We start from the raw sequence: 15946 nt of genomic DNA, 5'->3' as shown, positions 1-15946 counted from the left end.
CCCAAACAAGTAAGTGCATATATCCACCTAAAAATATGAACCAGAATGTTCATGGAAATTTTATTCACAATAGTTCAAAACTAGAAATACTCAGATACCTATCAACAAGAGAATGGATTAATGGATTGCAATGTACTGATGCTATACAGTGTATATACTACAAAGCAAAAAAAAAAAAAAAAAGGAATAAACTATTATTACACACAATAACTTGAAAGTCCCTGTTGATTAATGCTGAGCATTTTTTTATTGACTATCTGTATATCTTCTTTTGTAAAGCGTCTGTTGAATATTTTGCCAATTTTTAAATTGGGCTGTTTTGGTTTAACTTTATTGGCTGCCTTGAATAAAGGAATCTAATAAAAACAACTCACTACTCAGTATTCATTACACACACTTAATACAAGGAATTGAGTGCTGAGGGTGAGTAGAAAGATCCCTTGCCCTGAAGAAGCTCGCACTGTAATAGAGAAACCAGACAAATATTACGTAGAAGGAAAATATCAGTACTAGTCAACGACCATTGTGTATCTCTAGCTCAGCATTTAGCATATTATTTTGAACATACATGTTTATATGTCCATCTTTTGTGCTAAGATAGTAAACTCTAAGAGGGATGTGTCTTATTAATTATTGTATTCGCTACACCTAGTATAGAATCAATTATCAATATGCAAGTGCTCAGGAAACACTTAGGAAAATAAACAAAAAGGAAGTATACTAGTATATTGCATCCAGAAACCACAGCTAGAAAGGATTACAAAAACATTAGGGAAAGGTTAAGTTTCAGTTTGGGTTTTGAAATATGAGTAGAATTTATCTGGTAGAGACTGGTCAGGATGAGGGAGAAAAACAAGAAAAAAAGAAACATGTTTAAAAGCATGGAAATAGGCCAAAACCGGTTTGGCTCAGTGGATAGAGCGTCGGCCTGCGGACTGAAGGGTCCCGGGTTCGATTCCGGTCAAGGGCATGTACCTTGGTTGCGGGCACATCCCCAGTGGGAGGTGTGCAGGAGGCAGCTGATCGATGTTTCTCTCTCATCGATGTTTCTAGCTCTCTATCCCTCTCCCTTCCTCTCTGTAAAATATCAATAAAATATATTTAAAAAAAAAAAAAAAAAAGCATGGAAATAGTAAAGAGTAATCCAGAAAAGCATATAGTTCTGTTTGGTTAGAAAACAAGGGCCCAAGAGTAATGGTAGACTTGGCCAGACCAGTAAACTATACCTGACTATAGCAAGCTTTAAATGTTAGGTGAAAAAATTTACTTGATAAGCATTTAAGATTTTGAGCAGGAAAATGACTTCATCAAACTTGTGTTTTAGGAAGATAATTTAGCAATAGTTTTGGAGGGGTAAGTCAGATGCAAATTATAAGGTTAATGATATATCATCCTTTTTATGTGTTCCTGGGTTCAATTTGCTAGTATATATTTTTTATTGTGGTAAAATACAAATAACATGAAAGTTACAATTTTAACCATTTTTGAGAAAACAGTTCAGTGGCATTAAATACATTCCAAATGTTGCACAACCATCAGCACCATCTGTTTGCAGAACTTTTTCATCATCCCAATTAAAACTCTGTACCCATTAAATACTAACTCCCCATTCCCTCCTTCCCCAGCCCCTGGTAACCACTATATTCCTTTCTGTCTCCATGAATTGGACTATTCTGGGTTCCATAAATAAGTGAAACCATACAATATCTGTCCTTTTGTGTCTGGCTTATTTCACTTAGCAGAATGTCTTCAAGTTTCATCCATGTTGTAGCATGTATCAGAATTTCCTTTCGAAGGTTGAATAATATTCCAATGTACGCATATATGACTTTCATCCTCTGATGAACATTTGGGTTTTTCCACCTTTTGGCTATTGTGAATAATGTTATTAATATTATTTTGTCGAGGATTTTAAAATGCCTATATTTATAAGATATTGGCCTATAATTTCCTTTTCTTGTAATGTCTTTGTCTTATTTTGGTGCCAGGATAATGTTGCTCTCATAAAATGAGTTGGGAAGTATTTCTTCCTCTTCTATTTTTCTCGACAAGACTTTGTAGAATTGGTATTATATCTTCCTTGAATGTTTGGTAGAATTCATCTGAGAAACTATGTGGGCCTGGAGTTTTCTTTGTTAGAAAGTTTTTAACTACAAATTAAATTTCCTTAAAGATATGGGACTATTCAGGTTATCTGCTCTTGAGTACATTTTGTTGATTTCTGTTTTTCAAGGAATTAGTTCATTTCATCTAAGTTGAAATTATGGGCATGGAGTAGTTCATATTACTTCCCTTATTATCACTTTAATGTCTGTAGAGAACCCCTCTTTCATTCCTGTTACTTCTGTGTTTTGTTTGTTTGTTTTTCCTTGATCAGTCTGGCCTGGGGTTTATCAGTTTTATTGACTCTTCAAGGAACCAGCCTTTGGTTTCACTGATTTTCTTTTTTCTTTTCTATTTCATTGATTTCTGCTCTTATTTCTATTATTTCCTTCCTTCTGATTGCTCTTGGTTTACTTTGCTCTTCCTTCTCTAATTTCTTAAGGTGGGAACTTGACTTATTCATTTGAGACCATTTTTCTTTTCTCATTTAAGTATTTGATGCTACAAACTTTCCTCTAAGCCAAATTCAGTTTCATCTGGCATGTTGTATTTTCACTTTCATTCAACTCAAATATTTTCTAACTTCCTCCCTCTTTGACTATGGGTTATTTAAAAGGTATTGTTTGATTTCCAAATATTTGGGGATGTTCCAGATCCTTCTGTTACTGATTTCTAGTTCAATTCCTTTGTGATCAGAGAGCACACTTTGTATGGTTTCATTTTTTAAAAAAAATTTAAGGTTTGCTTTATGACCCTTCAAAAAATTTATCTTGGGGAATGTTCACTTGAGAGGAACGTGCATTCTACTGTTGTTCGATGGAATCTATATATTTAAAGGCTAATATGCAAAGTGTCCCCTCAGGAGTTCAACCGGGAGACTGGGAGTTTGATCGCTCACTATGAGGTGTGGGCAACTAGAGGCGGCAGTGGGGCGCTGAGGAGGGCTGGGGGAACGATGTGGTGGTAGTGCGGGTGGCGAGGGAAGGAAGAGGTGGGGAACCTGATTGGCCCTGACCACTGGCCAGGCCTAGGGACCCTACCTGTGCACGAACTGTGTGCACCAGGCCTCTAGTGTTATATAATGTCAATTATGTCAAGTTTGTTATAATGCTGTTCAGGTCTTTCATATATATTCTTCCTGCTTTCTGTCCATTTGTTAATCAATTATAGAAAGTGAGCACTGAAGTTTCCAAATATAATTGCAGGTCTTTTCCATTTCTCCTTTCAATTCTATCATATTTTGCTTAAAATATTTTGAAGCTTTGTTGTTAGGTATAATAGATATATTAAAGATTGTAAGGTATTTTGGGAGAACTGATCCTTTTATCAGTATGTAACATCCCTCTTTATCCCTGGTAATTTTGTTGTTGTTGTTCTAATGCAGCCTTGGGCAAACTACGGCCCGCGGGCCGGATCCAGCTGTTCTATCCGGTTCTCTTGCTCTCCCCTCTGCTCCTTTACTTTGAATTTATATTAGTTCACACAAACACTCCATCCATGCTTTTGTTCCGGCCCTCCGGTCCAGTTTAAGAACACATTGTGGCCCTCGAGTCAAAAAGTTTGCCCACCCCTGTCTAATGTCTACTTTGATTGAAGTTAATATAGCCACTCCAGCTTTCTTTTAATTAGTATATGCATGGTCTGTCCTTCTCCATATTTCTACTTTACACTTATCTATATCTATATCATTGCACTTAAAGTGGGTTTCTTGCACTGGCTGTTTTGGCTCAATGGTTAGAGCATCAATCCCATAGACTGAAGGGTCTCTCTTTCCATTCCAGGTCAAGTTGTAGGTTCATTCCCAGCCTGGGTTGGCGCGCATGCAGGTGGCAACCAGTCAATGCATCTCTCTCACATGGATGTTTCTCTCCCCACCCCCCCTCGTCCACTGTCCCTTTCACTCTCTCTAAAAATTAATGGGGAAAATATCCATGGGTGAGGATTAAAACAACAAAATAAAATAAAATGGGTTTCTTATCAGACTGATGGTTGACAGAATGGAGACAGGTTGGAGGACTGGGTAAAAAAGGTGACAGAATTAACAAATAGTTACAAAACAGTCATGGAGATACAATGTATAGAATAAGAAATACAGTCAATAATCCTATCTAATAAAAGAGTAATATGCAAATTGACCATCACTCCAACACACAAGATGGCTGCCCCCATGTGGTCAAAGATGGCTGCCCCCATGTGGACACAAGATGGCCATCACAAGATGGCCAGCAGGGGAGGGCAGTTGGGAGGGACCAGGCCTGCAAGGGAGGGCAGTTGTGGGCGATCAGGCCAGCAGGGGAGGGCAGTTGAGGGGGACCAGGCCTGCAGGGTAGGGCAGTTGGGAGGGACCAGGCCTGCAGGGGAGGGCAGTTAGGGGTGACCAGGCCTGCAGGGATGGGCAGTTGGGGGTGATCAAGCCTGCAGGGGAGGGCAGTTGGGGGGGACCAGGCCTGCAGGGGAGGGCAGTTAGGGGTGACCAGGTCTGCAGGGGAGGGCAGTTAGGGGCAAACAGGCTGGCAGGGGAGCAGTTAGGCATCAATCAGGCTGGCAGGGGAATGGTTAGGGGGTGATCAGGCTGGCAGGCAGAAGTGGTAAGGGGCAATCAGGAAGGCAGGCAGGCAAGCAGTTGGGAGCCAGCAGTCCTGGATTGTGAGAGGGATGTCTGAATGCCCGTTTAACGGAGGAGTCCCAGATTGGAGAGGGTGCAGGCTGGGCTGAGGGACACACACCCCCATGCACAAATTTCATGCACCAGGCCTCTAGTATTGTAATAGCTATGTAAGGTGCCAGGTGGGTACTGGAAATACCAGGGGGAATACTTTGTAAAGTATATTACTGTCTAACTGCTATACTGTACATCTGGTATTAATACAAAACAATATCAAATATTGAAAGAGAATGAGAGAGAAGGAATCTTAGGAATAGATGGCATCAAAGATAATATTTCTGCTCAGTTCAAAATAAATAAAGTGGGTTTTCTGTAAACAGCATAGTTGGGTCATAATTTTTTATCTAATCTGACAAACCCTTCTTTTAATCAGTATATTTAAACCATTTTCATTTAATGTAACTACTGAAATGGTTGGGTTTAGATATACTATTTTATTTTTTGTTTTACGTCTCCTCTGATTTTTGCTTTTATACTCTTTTTTTTGCCTTCTTTTGGATTACTTGAAAAATTAATATTCTATTTTAATTTATCTTTTGGTCATATCTCTGTTTTGGAGGGGGGTTTAGTGGTTGCTCTAGGAATCATAATACATACATTTAACTTTTCAGTCTACTACAGTTTTTATTTTATCACTTCAAGTAAAATATAAAGGCTTTATAACTATACTAGAGGCCCGATGCACAAAATTCATGCAAGGGGCTCGGCCCTCGCAGCCTCAGCTGCCTTGGCTGGCCCTCACAGCCCCTCGCAGCCCAGCCGGCCCTCACAGCCCTGGCTTCATCCAGAAGGTTGTCCAGACAGTCATTGTGTTGTTTGGTCTAATTAGCATATTAGCTCTTTATTATATAGGATAGATCCCTTTATGCTCCCATTTATGTTGTAATTGTCACATGTATTACATCTACATACATTAAACCCCTCCTGATATTATTACTTTTGTTTTCAACAGTCATATATATTTTTAAAAACTTGATAAAAGAAAAAAGTAAATCTAGTCTATTTACCCATATTTTTACTATTTCTGTTGCTATTCATTCTGCAGCTCCCATTTTCCCTTTAGCATTTCCCTTCAGTCTGAAAAACTTTTAGCATTTATTTTAGAGCAGGTCTGCTGATAAAGAATTTTTTCAATATTCTTTTATCCAATAATATCTTTATTTCACCTTCATTCTTGAGGGATAGTTTCACTGGAGATAAGAGTTCTAACTTGACAGTTCTTTTATATTTCAGCACTTTAAAATGTTGCTCCACTGTCTCCCAGACTTCATGCTTTCTGAAATCTATAGTCATTCAAAATATTGTTCCCCTATATGTAATGTATTGTTTCCCTCTAGTTGCTTTCAAGATTTTTTAAAAATCTGTTTTTCAGCAGTTTGATTATGATGTTTATGGGCATGGCTTTGTGTTTATCCTATTTGTGATTCATTGAGTTTTTAAATCTATATAATTATCTCATCAAATTTTTAAAGTTGTAAGCCATATTTCTTCAAATATTTTTTCTAAACCAGTCTTTTTCTCCTTTTATGGGACTTCAATGACACAAATTCAGACCTGATATTGCCCTGCAGGTTTCTGAAGCCCAGGGGGTTTTGTATTTTGTTGAGAGGTTTTCATTATCAAGTTTACATTCATTATTTTGTATTTAGTTTCAGGAGTAGAGCATAGTGATTTGGCAATCATATACTTTACACATGGTCACCCTTATATTTCAAGTATTCATCGTGCATGGTTATTAAAATATTGACTATATTCCCTATGTTGTATTTTACATACCCATAACTCTTCTGTAACTACCTCTTAATTCCTTCACCTTTTCACCCAGCCCTCCTCCAGTTCCCCCCTCTTCTGGCAACCTATGAGTCTGTTTCTAGTTTGTTTATTTTGTTCTTCAGATTCCACCTATATGTGAAATCATATGGTATTTGTTTTTCTCTGTCAAACTTATTTCACTTAGTATAATACTCTCCAGGTGTACCCATGCTATTACAAATGGTAAGATTTCATTCCTTTTTATGGCTGAGTAATATTCCATTGTTTATATGTACCACAACTTTTTATCTGTTTATCTATTAATGGGCACTTAGGTTGCTTCAAATCTTGGCTGTCCTGGGTCTTTTTGTTTGTTTCTTAATCTTTTCCCTCTATATTCTTGATGGATAATTTCTACTGATCTTTGAGTTCACCGACTTTTCCTTTCTCCATCATCTCTATTCTATGAGTCAGGCCATCCATTGAATACTGTATTATTTTAGTTCCCCAATTTCCCTTTGATTCTTTTTTATACCTATTTTTTTTCCTGAAAATTTCTACCTTTCCATACATTCCAAGAATATTCAGTTTTATCCCTGACAGTATGGCTCAATTGGTTGGAGCATTGTCTCATACACCAAAAGATGGTGGAGACATACCCAGGTTGCAGGTTTGATCCCCAATTGGGCAATCAATGTTTTTTTCTCACATCAATGCTTCTCTCTCTCGCTAAAATAAAATAAAATAAAATAAAATAAAATAAAGAGTATTCAGTTTTACCTCATGGAGTGTAGTAATAAAAGTTGTCTTAAAGCCATGGTCTTACAATTACATCTAGATCATCTCAGAGTGGCCATCTGTTGACTTTTTTCCCTTGAGATTTGGTCATATTTTTCTGGTTCTTTTTATCAGTAATTTTGGATTGTCTCTTGGACATTTTGATAATATTGTGAGACTTTGAGTCCTCTTAAAACTTTCCAGAGAATGCTGATTTTTTGTTTGAGAATACAATCAATTTGGTTATGTTTAGACAAGAAGTTCTATCTTGCCTTTTGTGTGCAATGGTTCCCATGTCAGATTCATTTTCAGAGCTGTTTGTGTCTGGAACTTGGATGGTGGTTTGTATTGTAGGTTAGTTCTCAAAGTCTTTTCTATGTTTCTTGGGCTCTACTACATGTATATGAAGCTCACAAGTGAGACTAGGCTATACTTCATGTATATGAAGCTCACAAGTGTCAGTTTATGTACAGAATTAGGGGATCTCCTTATCCAGCTCTCTCCTCCAGTCTCCCCAACTCTCTAGCAATCAGGGACCTATAGCCAGACAGGCAGAGTAGTTTTTAGAGTTTTAACTTCTCACACTGTCAGACAGTCTGCATAGCTTGGGCTGCTCACAAGGTGAAACAAAACAAAGATGAAAATATATAATTGGATTTCCCCCAAACTCCAGACCACAAGGGCCCTTGTTTGAGTTCCTCTGGCAGTGACAGGTTGTTTCCTGGGACCTTCATGTGCTTGTACCTCCACCATCACCGACACAGTGGTAGTTCAGCTGCAACTGGCTTCAGAGTAGGGCTAGGAGAGGGAAAAAAAAAAAAAAAAAGGGAAGAGGGGGCAATTCTCTTCACACTTTGTAACTCATGGGAGTCGATTTCTCTAGACCCCAAACTAGAACGTAGGGCTTCTCTTGTTTTTGTTCTTGTCCACAATTCTGTGACTTGGCCCACTCTTGAGTCAAAGCCAGGAGATAAAGAAGTAAAGAATAAAATCAGGAAACTCACCACCATACTGGTTGTTCTCCAGGTTTTTACTTCCCTCCCCAATATGCCTGTTATTGCTTATTTTCAGAATCCTCAATTAGGATTTTTTATAACTTTTAGTTATAACCAGTGGGATAGATAATGTTATAGTGAACTTACTCTATCTTGGCTGGTGCCAGAAGCTTAATGTCTTTTTGTTATGAGGAGTTATGAAATGCCCCAAGTAATACGTAATAAAAGCCTGAACCGGAATGGAGGTGGGAATAAAGAGGAGAGCAATACAGAAATGCAGAACCAATATAGAACTAAGGCTTAGCAACAGACTGTGAAGGCTTCAAAGTTTATTTTACTATGACCATATAATTCATGGGAACATCTAGCTTTATAAATGATCTGTTACTATAAATGGGCACTACAAGTCCTCTGCCCTGCTGCTAAGGATGTTATACTCTTGGGGATCTACACAAGTTTTACTCTTGAATGAATTTTCCTATAGAAATAATGCTATACACACTAGTGCTACCAGTATATTTATTTCATAGGTACATCATTATAATGTTAAGTGTGCTACTTTTAGGTAAGTATACAATGGGCTAGAAAGGCTCTTGTGAGTTGACTTAAAAACCTAACCACCAATTAAAACATTGCTTTTATGAATGCAATGATATCCAGTTATATTTTTAATTTTTATCTTTACCAAAATAATACATGTACATAAGTTTAAAGTCAAATACTATAAGGTTTGACACAGAGAACTCTTCTCTAGCCATTACATTTATAATTATTGTTCCTCCAAAACTATCTTAATTCTATCCATAACAGTTGTTTCTGCTCTCCATTTATTTCTTGTCCAACTTTTCTTCTGACATTTAAATCTCTTTTACTATATAGCATGCATACACTACTTCTTGATTTTTAAAATCTATTGAGGAGGATTTAGTTCTCTGACAATATACACACACTATCACAAACACATACCCTTCCAGTATAATTTCACATTCAGTGCTTATAATTTAATTAAGTATTACGATCTGCAGAGCCATATGGTATACTATTAAATTTCCTTTCTTATACAATATTTTGTTTTCCCAGGAATTAAGAATTGCTTCATTTTGTTACTGTTCCTCCCACTCCCTCAGTTTTCAATGTTCCTATATAATCAAACTTTCTTTAAAAGGAACTGTAAATGTTTCAATAGATTCATACCACCAGTTATAAATTTTTCCTTGGACACCCATCTTGAAGCCTTCTACCCTTTTACTTTAATTTAGACTGAATTATCTTTAGTTTAATCGCATAGGAGTCATTATGGGATTCCTCTTTATCATAGTTCTCAGAATTCCTTTACCTCCATTTTGTGTTTGGATCCCTTTTTTCTTTGATGGCTTGTGCATCAGTCACAGTAGCCCAAGTTATGCTGCGGTAACAAACAACCCCACAATCTCAATGGCTTATAATGACAAAGGTTTATTTCTCATACACATTACATGTTGGTCATGGGTTGCTTTTACCTCTGTACCATGTTATTTTCATTTCAGGACCCAGGCTGACAGAGCAGCCTCTGCCTAGAATACTGTTAGTCATCATAGTAGAAGGAAAAGAGACATGATGAATCATGAGCTAGTTCTTAAAGTATGTGCTCATAAGTGACATATATCACTCTTACCCACATTTCATTTGTCAAAGCAATTCATTCTTATTTGAGTTCAACAGGTGACCACATAATATCCTTCTGGAGGGATCAGTGTGGGTGGAGAGGTTGAGGGGGAACCAAAGTATATAATCAAGTCTGACATCAACAGAACAGAGATACAATCTTCTGCAAGGAGACAAAGTTAATAATTATGAACAATACAACTATCATAGCATGTCTTCTTCTCTCCTGTTTACTCAATCTTTTTCATGAAATGCATCCAACACTCTTGTGGGTTTATATCTTTTCCCCCCTTTATTGTCATTTCTATAGTTTCAGGAATGTATTTAATCTGCTGTCTGTAACTAAAATACCACCAATCACTTTAAAAGGGAACTTCTAGGCCATGGCTTATTTGAAAGATAAGAACTGTTTGTAACTCTCACTTCCATTCAGTGTACCATTTCCCATAATTTAGCAAATTTTCCCAGATCCTACAAATATCAATAAAGAATTTAAATTGTATTTCTTTTTGAATACAAAACTACCCAAATAAATTCACTTTAAAACTGAGGAATTTTCTAAAATTCCTTTGATATTAAATATCTTGATTTTGCCTTTTATAATTTGCTCTAAACTCCAGGCTTATGTCTTCAATAAAATCAAGCAGTTCAAAAGAACTTCTTAGCATAGACAATGATATATTCAAGCTGTTGGCCTAGCTCTGAAATCTACCTGTCATTATTGTCTGTAAATTATCTTAAATATTATTATATATTTGGGAAAATACATTTCTAAAATATATCTCCATATACCAAAATCTTACTTAGATATGAAATGGAAAACATAATAAAAGGTTACTAAAGGGAATAATATGAAAGAAATGGTAAAATTTAGCTTTTTGTTACATTAGTTTTTATTTGATAGTCTCCTCTCTAATAACTGGGATACAACAGATACTCAACTTTTTACAAAAGAAACTTGTTTTTTAAACACTAGAGTTTATAATAAAAAGATTAAGTATTTTTGTGAGAAGTAAACCTTGCTCAATACATCATTCATGTGTTAGTACTTTCACTGCTTGGGCCTGGGCTTTTTTAAAATATGTTTTTATTGATTTTTCAAGAAAGAGGAAGGGAGATGGAGAAGGGAGAGATATAAAAACATCAATGAAAGAGAAACACTGATTGGCTGCTTCACACACCCCCTACTGAGGATCAATGCCCCAGTCTAGGCATGTGCCCTGACTGGGAATAAAATCAGCAACCTCCTGGTACATGGGTCAGTACTCAAGCACTGAGCCACACTGGCTGGGCGGGCCTGGGCTTTTGAAGTTAGGCTTTTTCAGTTCAATGCTGTTTCCATCTCCAAACAGTCATGGCCCATGATAAATTACTTAATTCCTTTAGCCTCAGTTTCTCATTTTTATAAAACAAAAATATTAGTATTTCTAAGAAAAAGTTACGAGAAATTAGAATCTGTGAATATCTGTCAGGTCTGTCACCTCACTGAACCTCAGTTGCTCATCTGCAAAATGGCAGTGAAAATGTCTACCCTACAAAGTTGTGATTGTAAAATATAGTAAAAGAAATGAAAATGATTAGGACATTGCCATTCAATAGAAATGTAAGGTGAACCACACATGTGAATCACGTATGTAATTTTAAATAAAAAAATAAAAAGCAGGTGAAATTAATTTCAATAACATTTTATTTACCTCAACATATTTAAAGTATTATTTCAACAGTTAAATCAATATAAAATTGAGAATTTTTTTTACATTTTTTTGTATTGTCTTTGAAAATCAATGTGTATTTTACACTCATAGCACAGCTCTATTCAGACTAAGCCACATTTCAAGTATTCAACAGCCACATGTAGTTAGACTACCATATTAGCATTGGCCCGGAACAAGGTGAGGCTTAATATATTTTTATTAGATTTGAATACTATTACCTATCAGATAAATCCTCTGGGACTTAGGAAAGTCAATTTTAAAATCAACCACATTAAAGAGTTTGTAATTCTTATATTTTTGTACATAATATGTGATACATAATATTATAATAAGAACTTAAAATAGTATCTGTACTAACTAGACTAAATATTTATACAAAGTAAGCTACCAAAAATGATTACTATAAGTTATTAATATTCACTTATTTTATATTTATTTATATGGCTATTTATTAGGATTTAAATTATATATTATTTGACATAGAATCTAATAATCTCAAAAAAGAAAATAAAACCTGATGTTACTATACAAACAACTCAAACTACAAGCTACAACTGATGAAACTACACCTTCTAGCAAAGAAATAGGAATAGAAAGCAAAATATTTATCTATTTTACTAAATATTTCACTCACAGGATCTATCATTAGTAAGTCATTAATAGCTTTCATTTTTTTCTCATGAAAATTTACTCATATTCTCTAAATAATAGGATGACCACCTATCATGATAACTTAATTATATGTATATAATTACAAGTAAATATATCATTAAAAGGATGTTATATTTATTTCAAAACAATTCATTGGAGTTATAACATCAAATATCACTTGTATTACATTCCTTATTAAGATTACACTGAATAGTATATAGTAGCAAATTCTTATATCTTGAGCTCAAAAAGCAGGGTGGAAAATGAATGAAAAACATTTAACTGCAAGATCTTTCTGAAAGGTATCCACAAGCACAGAGCATGTGCATGCACAAACACACATAGATGCTCTTGCAGTTTAAATATTTTCCATCAATTTTTCTCTGGGCTGTCCAATAGTCCAACACAAGTGGTCAGATAAAATACACGAGTAAAATAAGCAGAATATTGGGTAGGCAATTTCTACCTTGTTTCAAATCTGACAAGGACCACATAGTTACCTAAGACTTCAACATTATGAAATTCTTAATGACTAAAATTCTTTGGGCTTTGCTATATATTCAAAAGATGGCAATTCTAGAATATTAGTCCTCTCCCTGAAACATAATATCAGAAGGCTCACACACAAAAAGTGCTACCAGCTGAATCATTCATTCTGTGTCCTACAGCACCACCTAGGTGCCCCCTCTGTAGTCTCCTGACCCAAAACTCTTCACCCAGCACTGATCAGGCTTAGAATCTCCAATGGGTTCACACTGCAAAGTGGTCTCATTGCAGAAGACAGGGTTTGAATACTTACATCATTATATTCACAATGTTTTCATGTAAACTTTCCCAAGAAAGAAAGTGGGCATGCATTTCTCAAGCTAACCAATCCTGACCCCTAGAATCACTGACACTAAACACAAGCCCAATGACATACACTGTACAGTTTTAAAAACTTGGAAAAACTGCTGAAATGAAACTACCCATTCATTAAGAAAAACTCACATCTGGCATTTCTGTAGAGAAGGAAAGGGTCCTGGAGCTGGAAATCCAGGTCTTTAGTAATGGGTTCTGTCCTATTTTCCATGCTCAGCCTATTCATAATGGTGAACCCATGTTTTGGAGAAGCAGACCTAAGAATCACAAGGGGTGGAAAGGACATCAAAAGACAAGTTGTTCAGTATAGTATATTTTTAGTATAACTACATTCCAAATGTGCCTTTGACCTTTTTGTAAGTCTATACAGCTTTGTGCAAGCAGACTGCACATATATAAAGCAATGATTCTTTACTAGTAGCTAATAGCACTAATGTATTAATTTATGTAACACATGCAGCATGACTCTCATTACTAATCCTTTGGTAAAGTCAAATTCTACTTATCATATTTAATAAAGAGGTAATATGCAAATTGACCATCACTCCAACACACAAGATGGCCACCCCCATGTGGTCAAAGATGGCCACCACAAGATGGCCGGCAGGGGAGGGCAGTTAGGGGTGACCTGGCCAGCAGAGGGTAGTTGGGAGTGACCAGGCCGGCAGGGGAGGGCAGTTAGGGGTGACCTGGCCAGCAGAGGGTAGTTGGGAGTGACCAGGCCGGCAGGGGAGGGCAGTTACGGGTGACCTGGCCAGCAGAGGGTAGTTGGGAGTGACCAGGCCGGCAGGGGAGGGCAGTTACGGGTGACCAGGCCAGCAGGGGAGGGCAGTTAGGGACAATCGGGCTGGCAGAGGAGCAGTTAGGCATCGATCAGGCTGGCAGGGGAGTGGTTAGGGGGTGATCAGACTGGCAGGCAAAAGCGGTTGGGAGCCAGCAGTCCTGGATTGTGAGAGGGATGTCCCAGATTGGAGAGGGTGCAGGCTGGGCTGAGGGACACCCCCCCCCCCCCATGCACGAATTTTGTGCACCGGGCCTCTAGTTTAACTATATATATCTTGTTCCCCTATCTAGATTATAAATTCCTTTAAGGGGGAGATGGTAATTACATGATAGTTAATAAAGGGTATATATCACAATTACATAAAGAAAATTTTCACAGAAAATCTTAGTGTTGGTCTGAAATTAAAAGCAGTGAAACTTTTTAAAGAAATGATGCAACTCTGGTCAATAAACTGGCGAGGAAATACAGTACAATTAAAAGTTTATATAATTTAATGTACAAAGCAATCTTTTGTTTTCTTTAAAGCAAATAGCTTTATAGATAAATTACTATAAAGTTTTTCTCCATAAAAATGTGGCAGTTAGTGACTTTTTATTTTTATTTAATAAACCTTCAGTGCCTACTCTCTGTCAGGCAGAAAGAACCCAAATTATACAGAGTATAAATTCTAATGACTACATTTGCATTTAACTACCCTTGGGTGACAGCCATATAGCAATTCAACTACGCAGCTTCTGTGACAAATGAAATCCCACATGCTCACAAACTGAAAGTGAAAGCAGAATTCATTTATTTACTTTAAACTAGAGTACCAGCGTAACAAATCCACAGAAGTGTTATGAGTAACAAGGTATTTATATCTTAGTTTGATATAAGCTTAATATCTGATTTGATACTGATAAAGAAGTAAAATACAGCTACATTACCACTTACAGCATTTCCTTTTGAGCCCTCCAATTTTAAAATTGATGGAAGCCAATCCTTGTCTAATTCATTTTACAGAGAGGTAAAGTGATGTTAGGCATATAATCAAAACCAGACATAATCATGATAATCATTTCAACTTAAATTCTGAGGAAGAATGAAAATTGACTTCCAAAGATCTCTGACAGAGTCTTTTATAAGTGTTAAGTTCAGAAATCACTAGTGGGTTCTCTATGAACTCTATTAAAAAAAAGAAGACATGAGAGAAAAAGAAGACAAAAAATTTTTTAAATAAGATTAGGTATTTTTACACATAAACAGATTTGACTCTTCAAGTATTTTATTAACCTCTCAGTATGGATACAGAGCAAAAGATATCACTGGCAGCTCTATTACTTGTACCCAAAACTCCCTTTTGATTTTTATAAGCTTTCTGTCATTCTCTGCAGAGGAAAGATGTCAACATCCTAGAACAGCCGTGGGCAAACTACGGCCCGCGGGCCGGATCCGGCCCGTTCGGCTGTTCTATCCGGCCCGAGGAGCCGAAAGAGCGGAGGGTTCTCTTGCTCTCCCCTCCGCTCCTTCACCAGCAGCAGTGTTAACATGGCAACATCGGGAAACACGGCCGAAGCTCCTTCTTTTGAGTGGGCGGATTTATATCCGCCCATTCAGTAGAAGGAACAACCTCTCAATCTTCCAGAGGCTCCTTGTAATGCCTGCGGACGCGTCCCCCCCCCCACCCCAACACACACATCACCCTGGGAATGCGTAGACACGTTATCGTGGTGATGTAGGGAGACACGCCCCTGGAGAGCACAGTATCAGAACATTAGCTAAAAAGGAGACCAACAACACTATTCCCACTGAAGCTGATGTTTTAAAGACCAAAAACCTTTCAACCCAGTCTACATTGCCATCTACATCTACGTCCCGGGCATAATTTGGAAGTTGCACTAAAGAAAATGTTTAATTTACTGTTTACACATTTTGTTCTTTTCTATTTGTTTTAGTTTTAAATTATTTTATTATATTTAAGTTTAATTTGAAAGGCTTTTGTACCTTTCCTTTGTTAGGC

At 36.9% G+C, this 15946-nt stretch overlaps 2 protein-coding genes across 5 annotated transcripts in view; one reads left to right on the top strand and one right to left on the bottom strand.

Annotated features, from left to right (window-relative positions):
- Positions 1-15946, top strand: part of CACNA1C (calcium voltage-gated channel subunit alpha1 C) — a gene marked incomplete at both ends in the record, with an annotated part of 717827 nt that overhangs the window by 11986 nt on the left and 689895 nt on the right. The gene's annotated exons all lie outside the window — the stretch shown is intronic.
- Positions 1-15946, bottom strand: part of DCP1B (decapping mRNA 1B) — a 61660-nt gene that overhangs the window by 37866 nt on the left and 7848 nt on the right. For 2 of the 4 annotated variants that reach the window (XM_080661220.1, XM_080661221.1), the window contains exon 3: positions 13293-13420. The exons of the other annotated variants lie outside the window; for them this stretch is intronic. In XM_080661220.1, the coding sequence (XP_080517346.1) occupies positions 13293-13420 (128 nt within the window). The remainder of the gene's footprint in view (positions 1-13292; positions 13421-15946) is intronic. 4 annotated transcript variants of the gene reach the window in all.

This window comes from Plecotus auritus, assembly GCF_963455305.1.
Source record: "Plecotus auritus genome assembly, chromosome: 3".
Taxonomy (NCBI): Eukaryota; Metazoa; Chordata; class Mammalia; order Chiroptera; family Vespertilionidae; genus Plecotus; species Plecotus auritus.
This window is presented reverse-complemented; position numbering and strand designations above follow the sequence as displayed.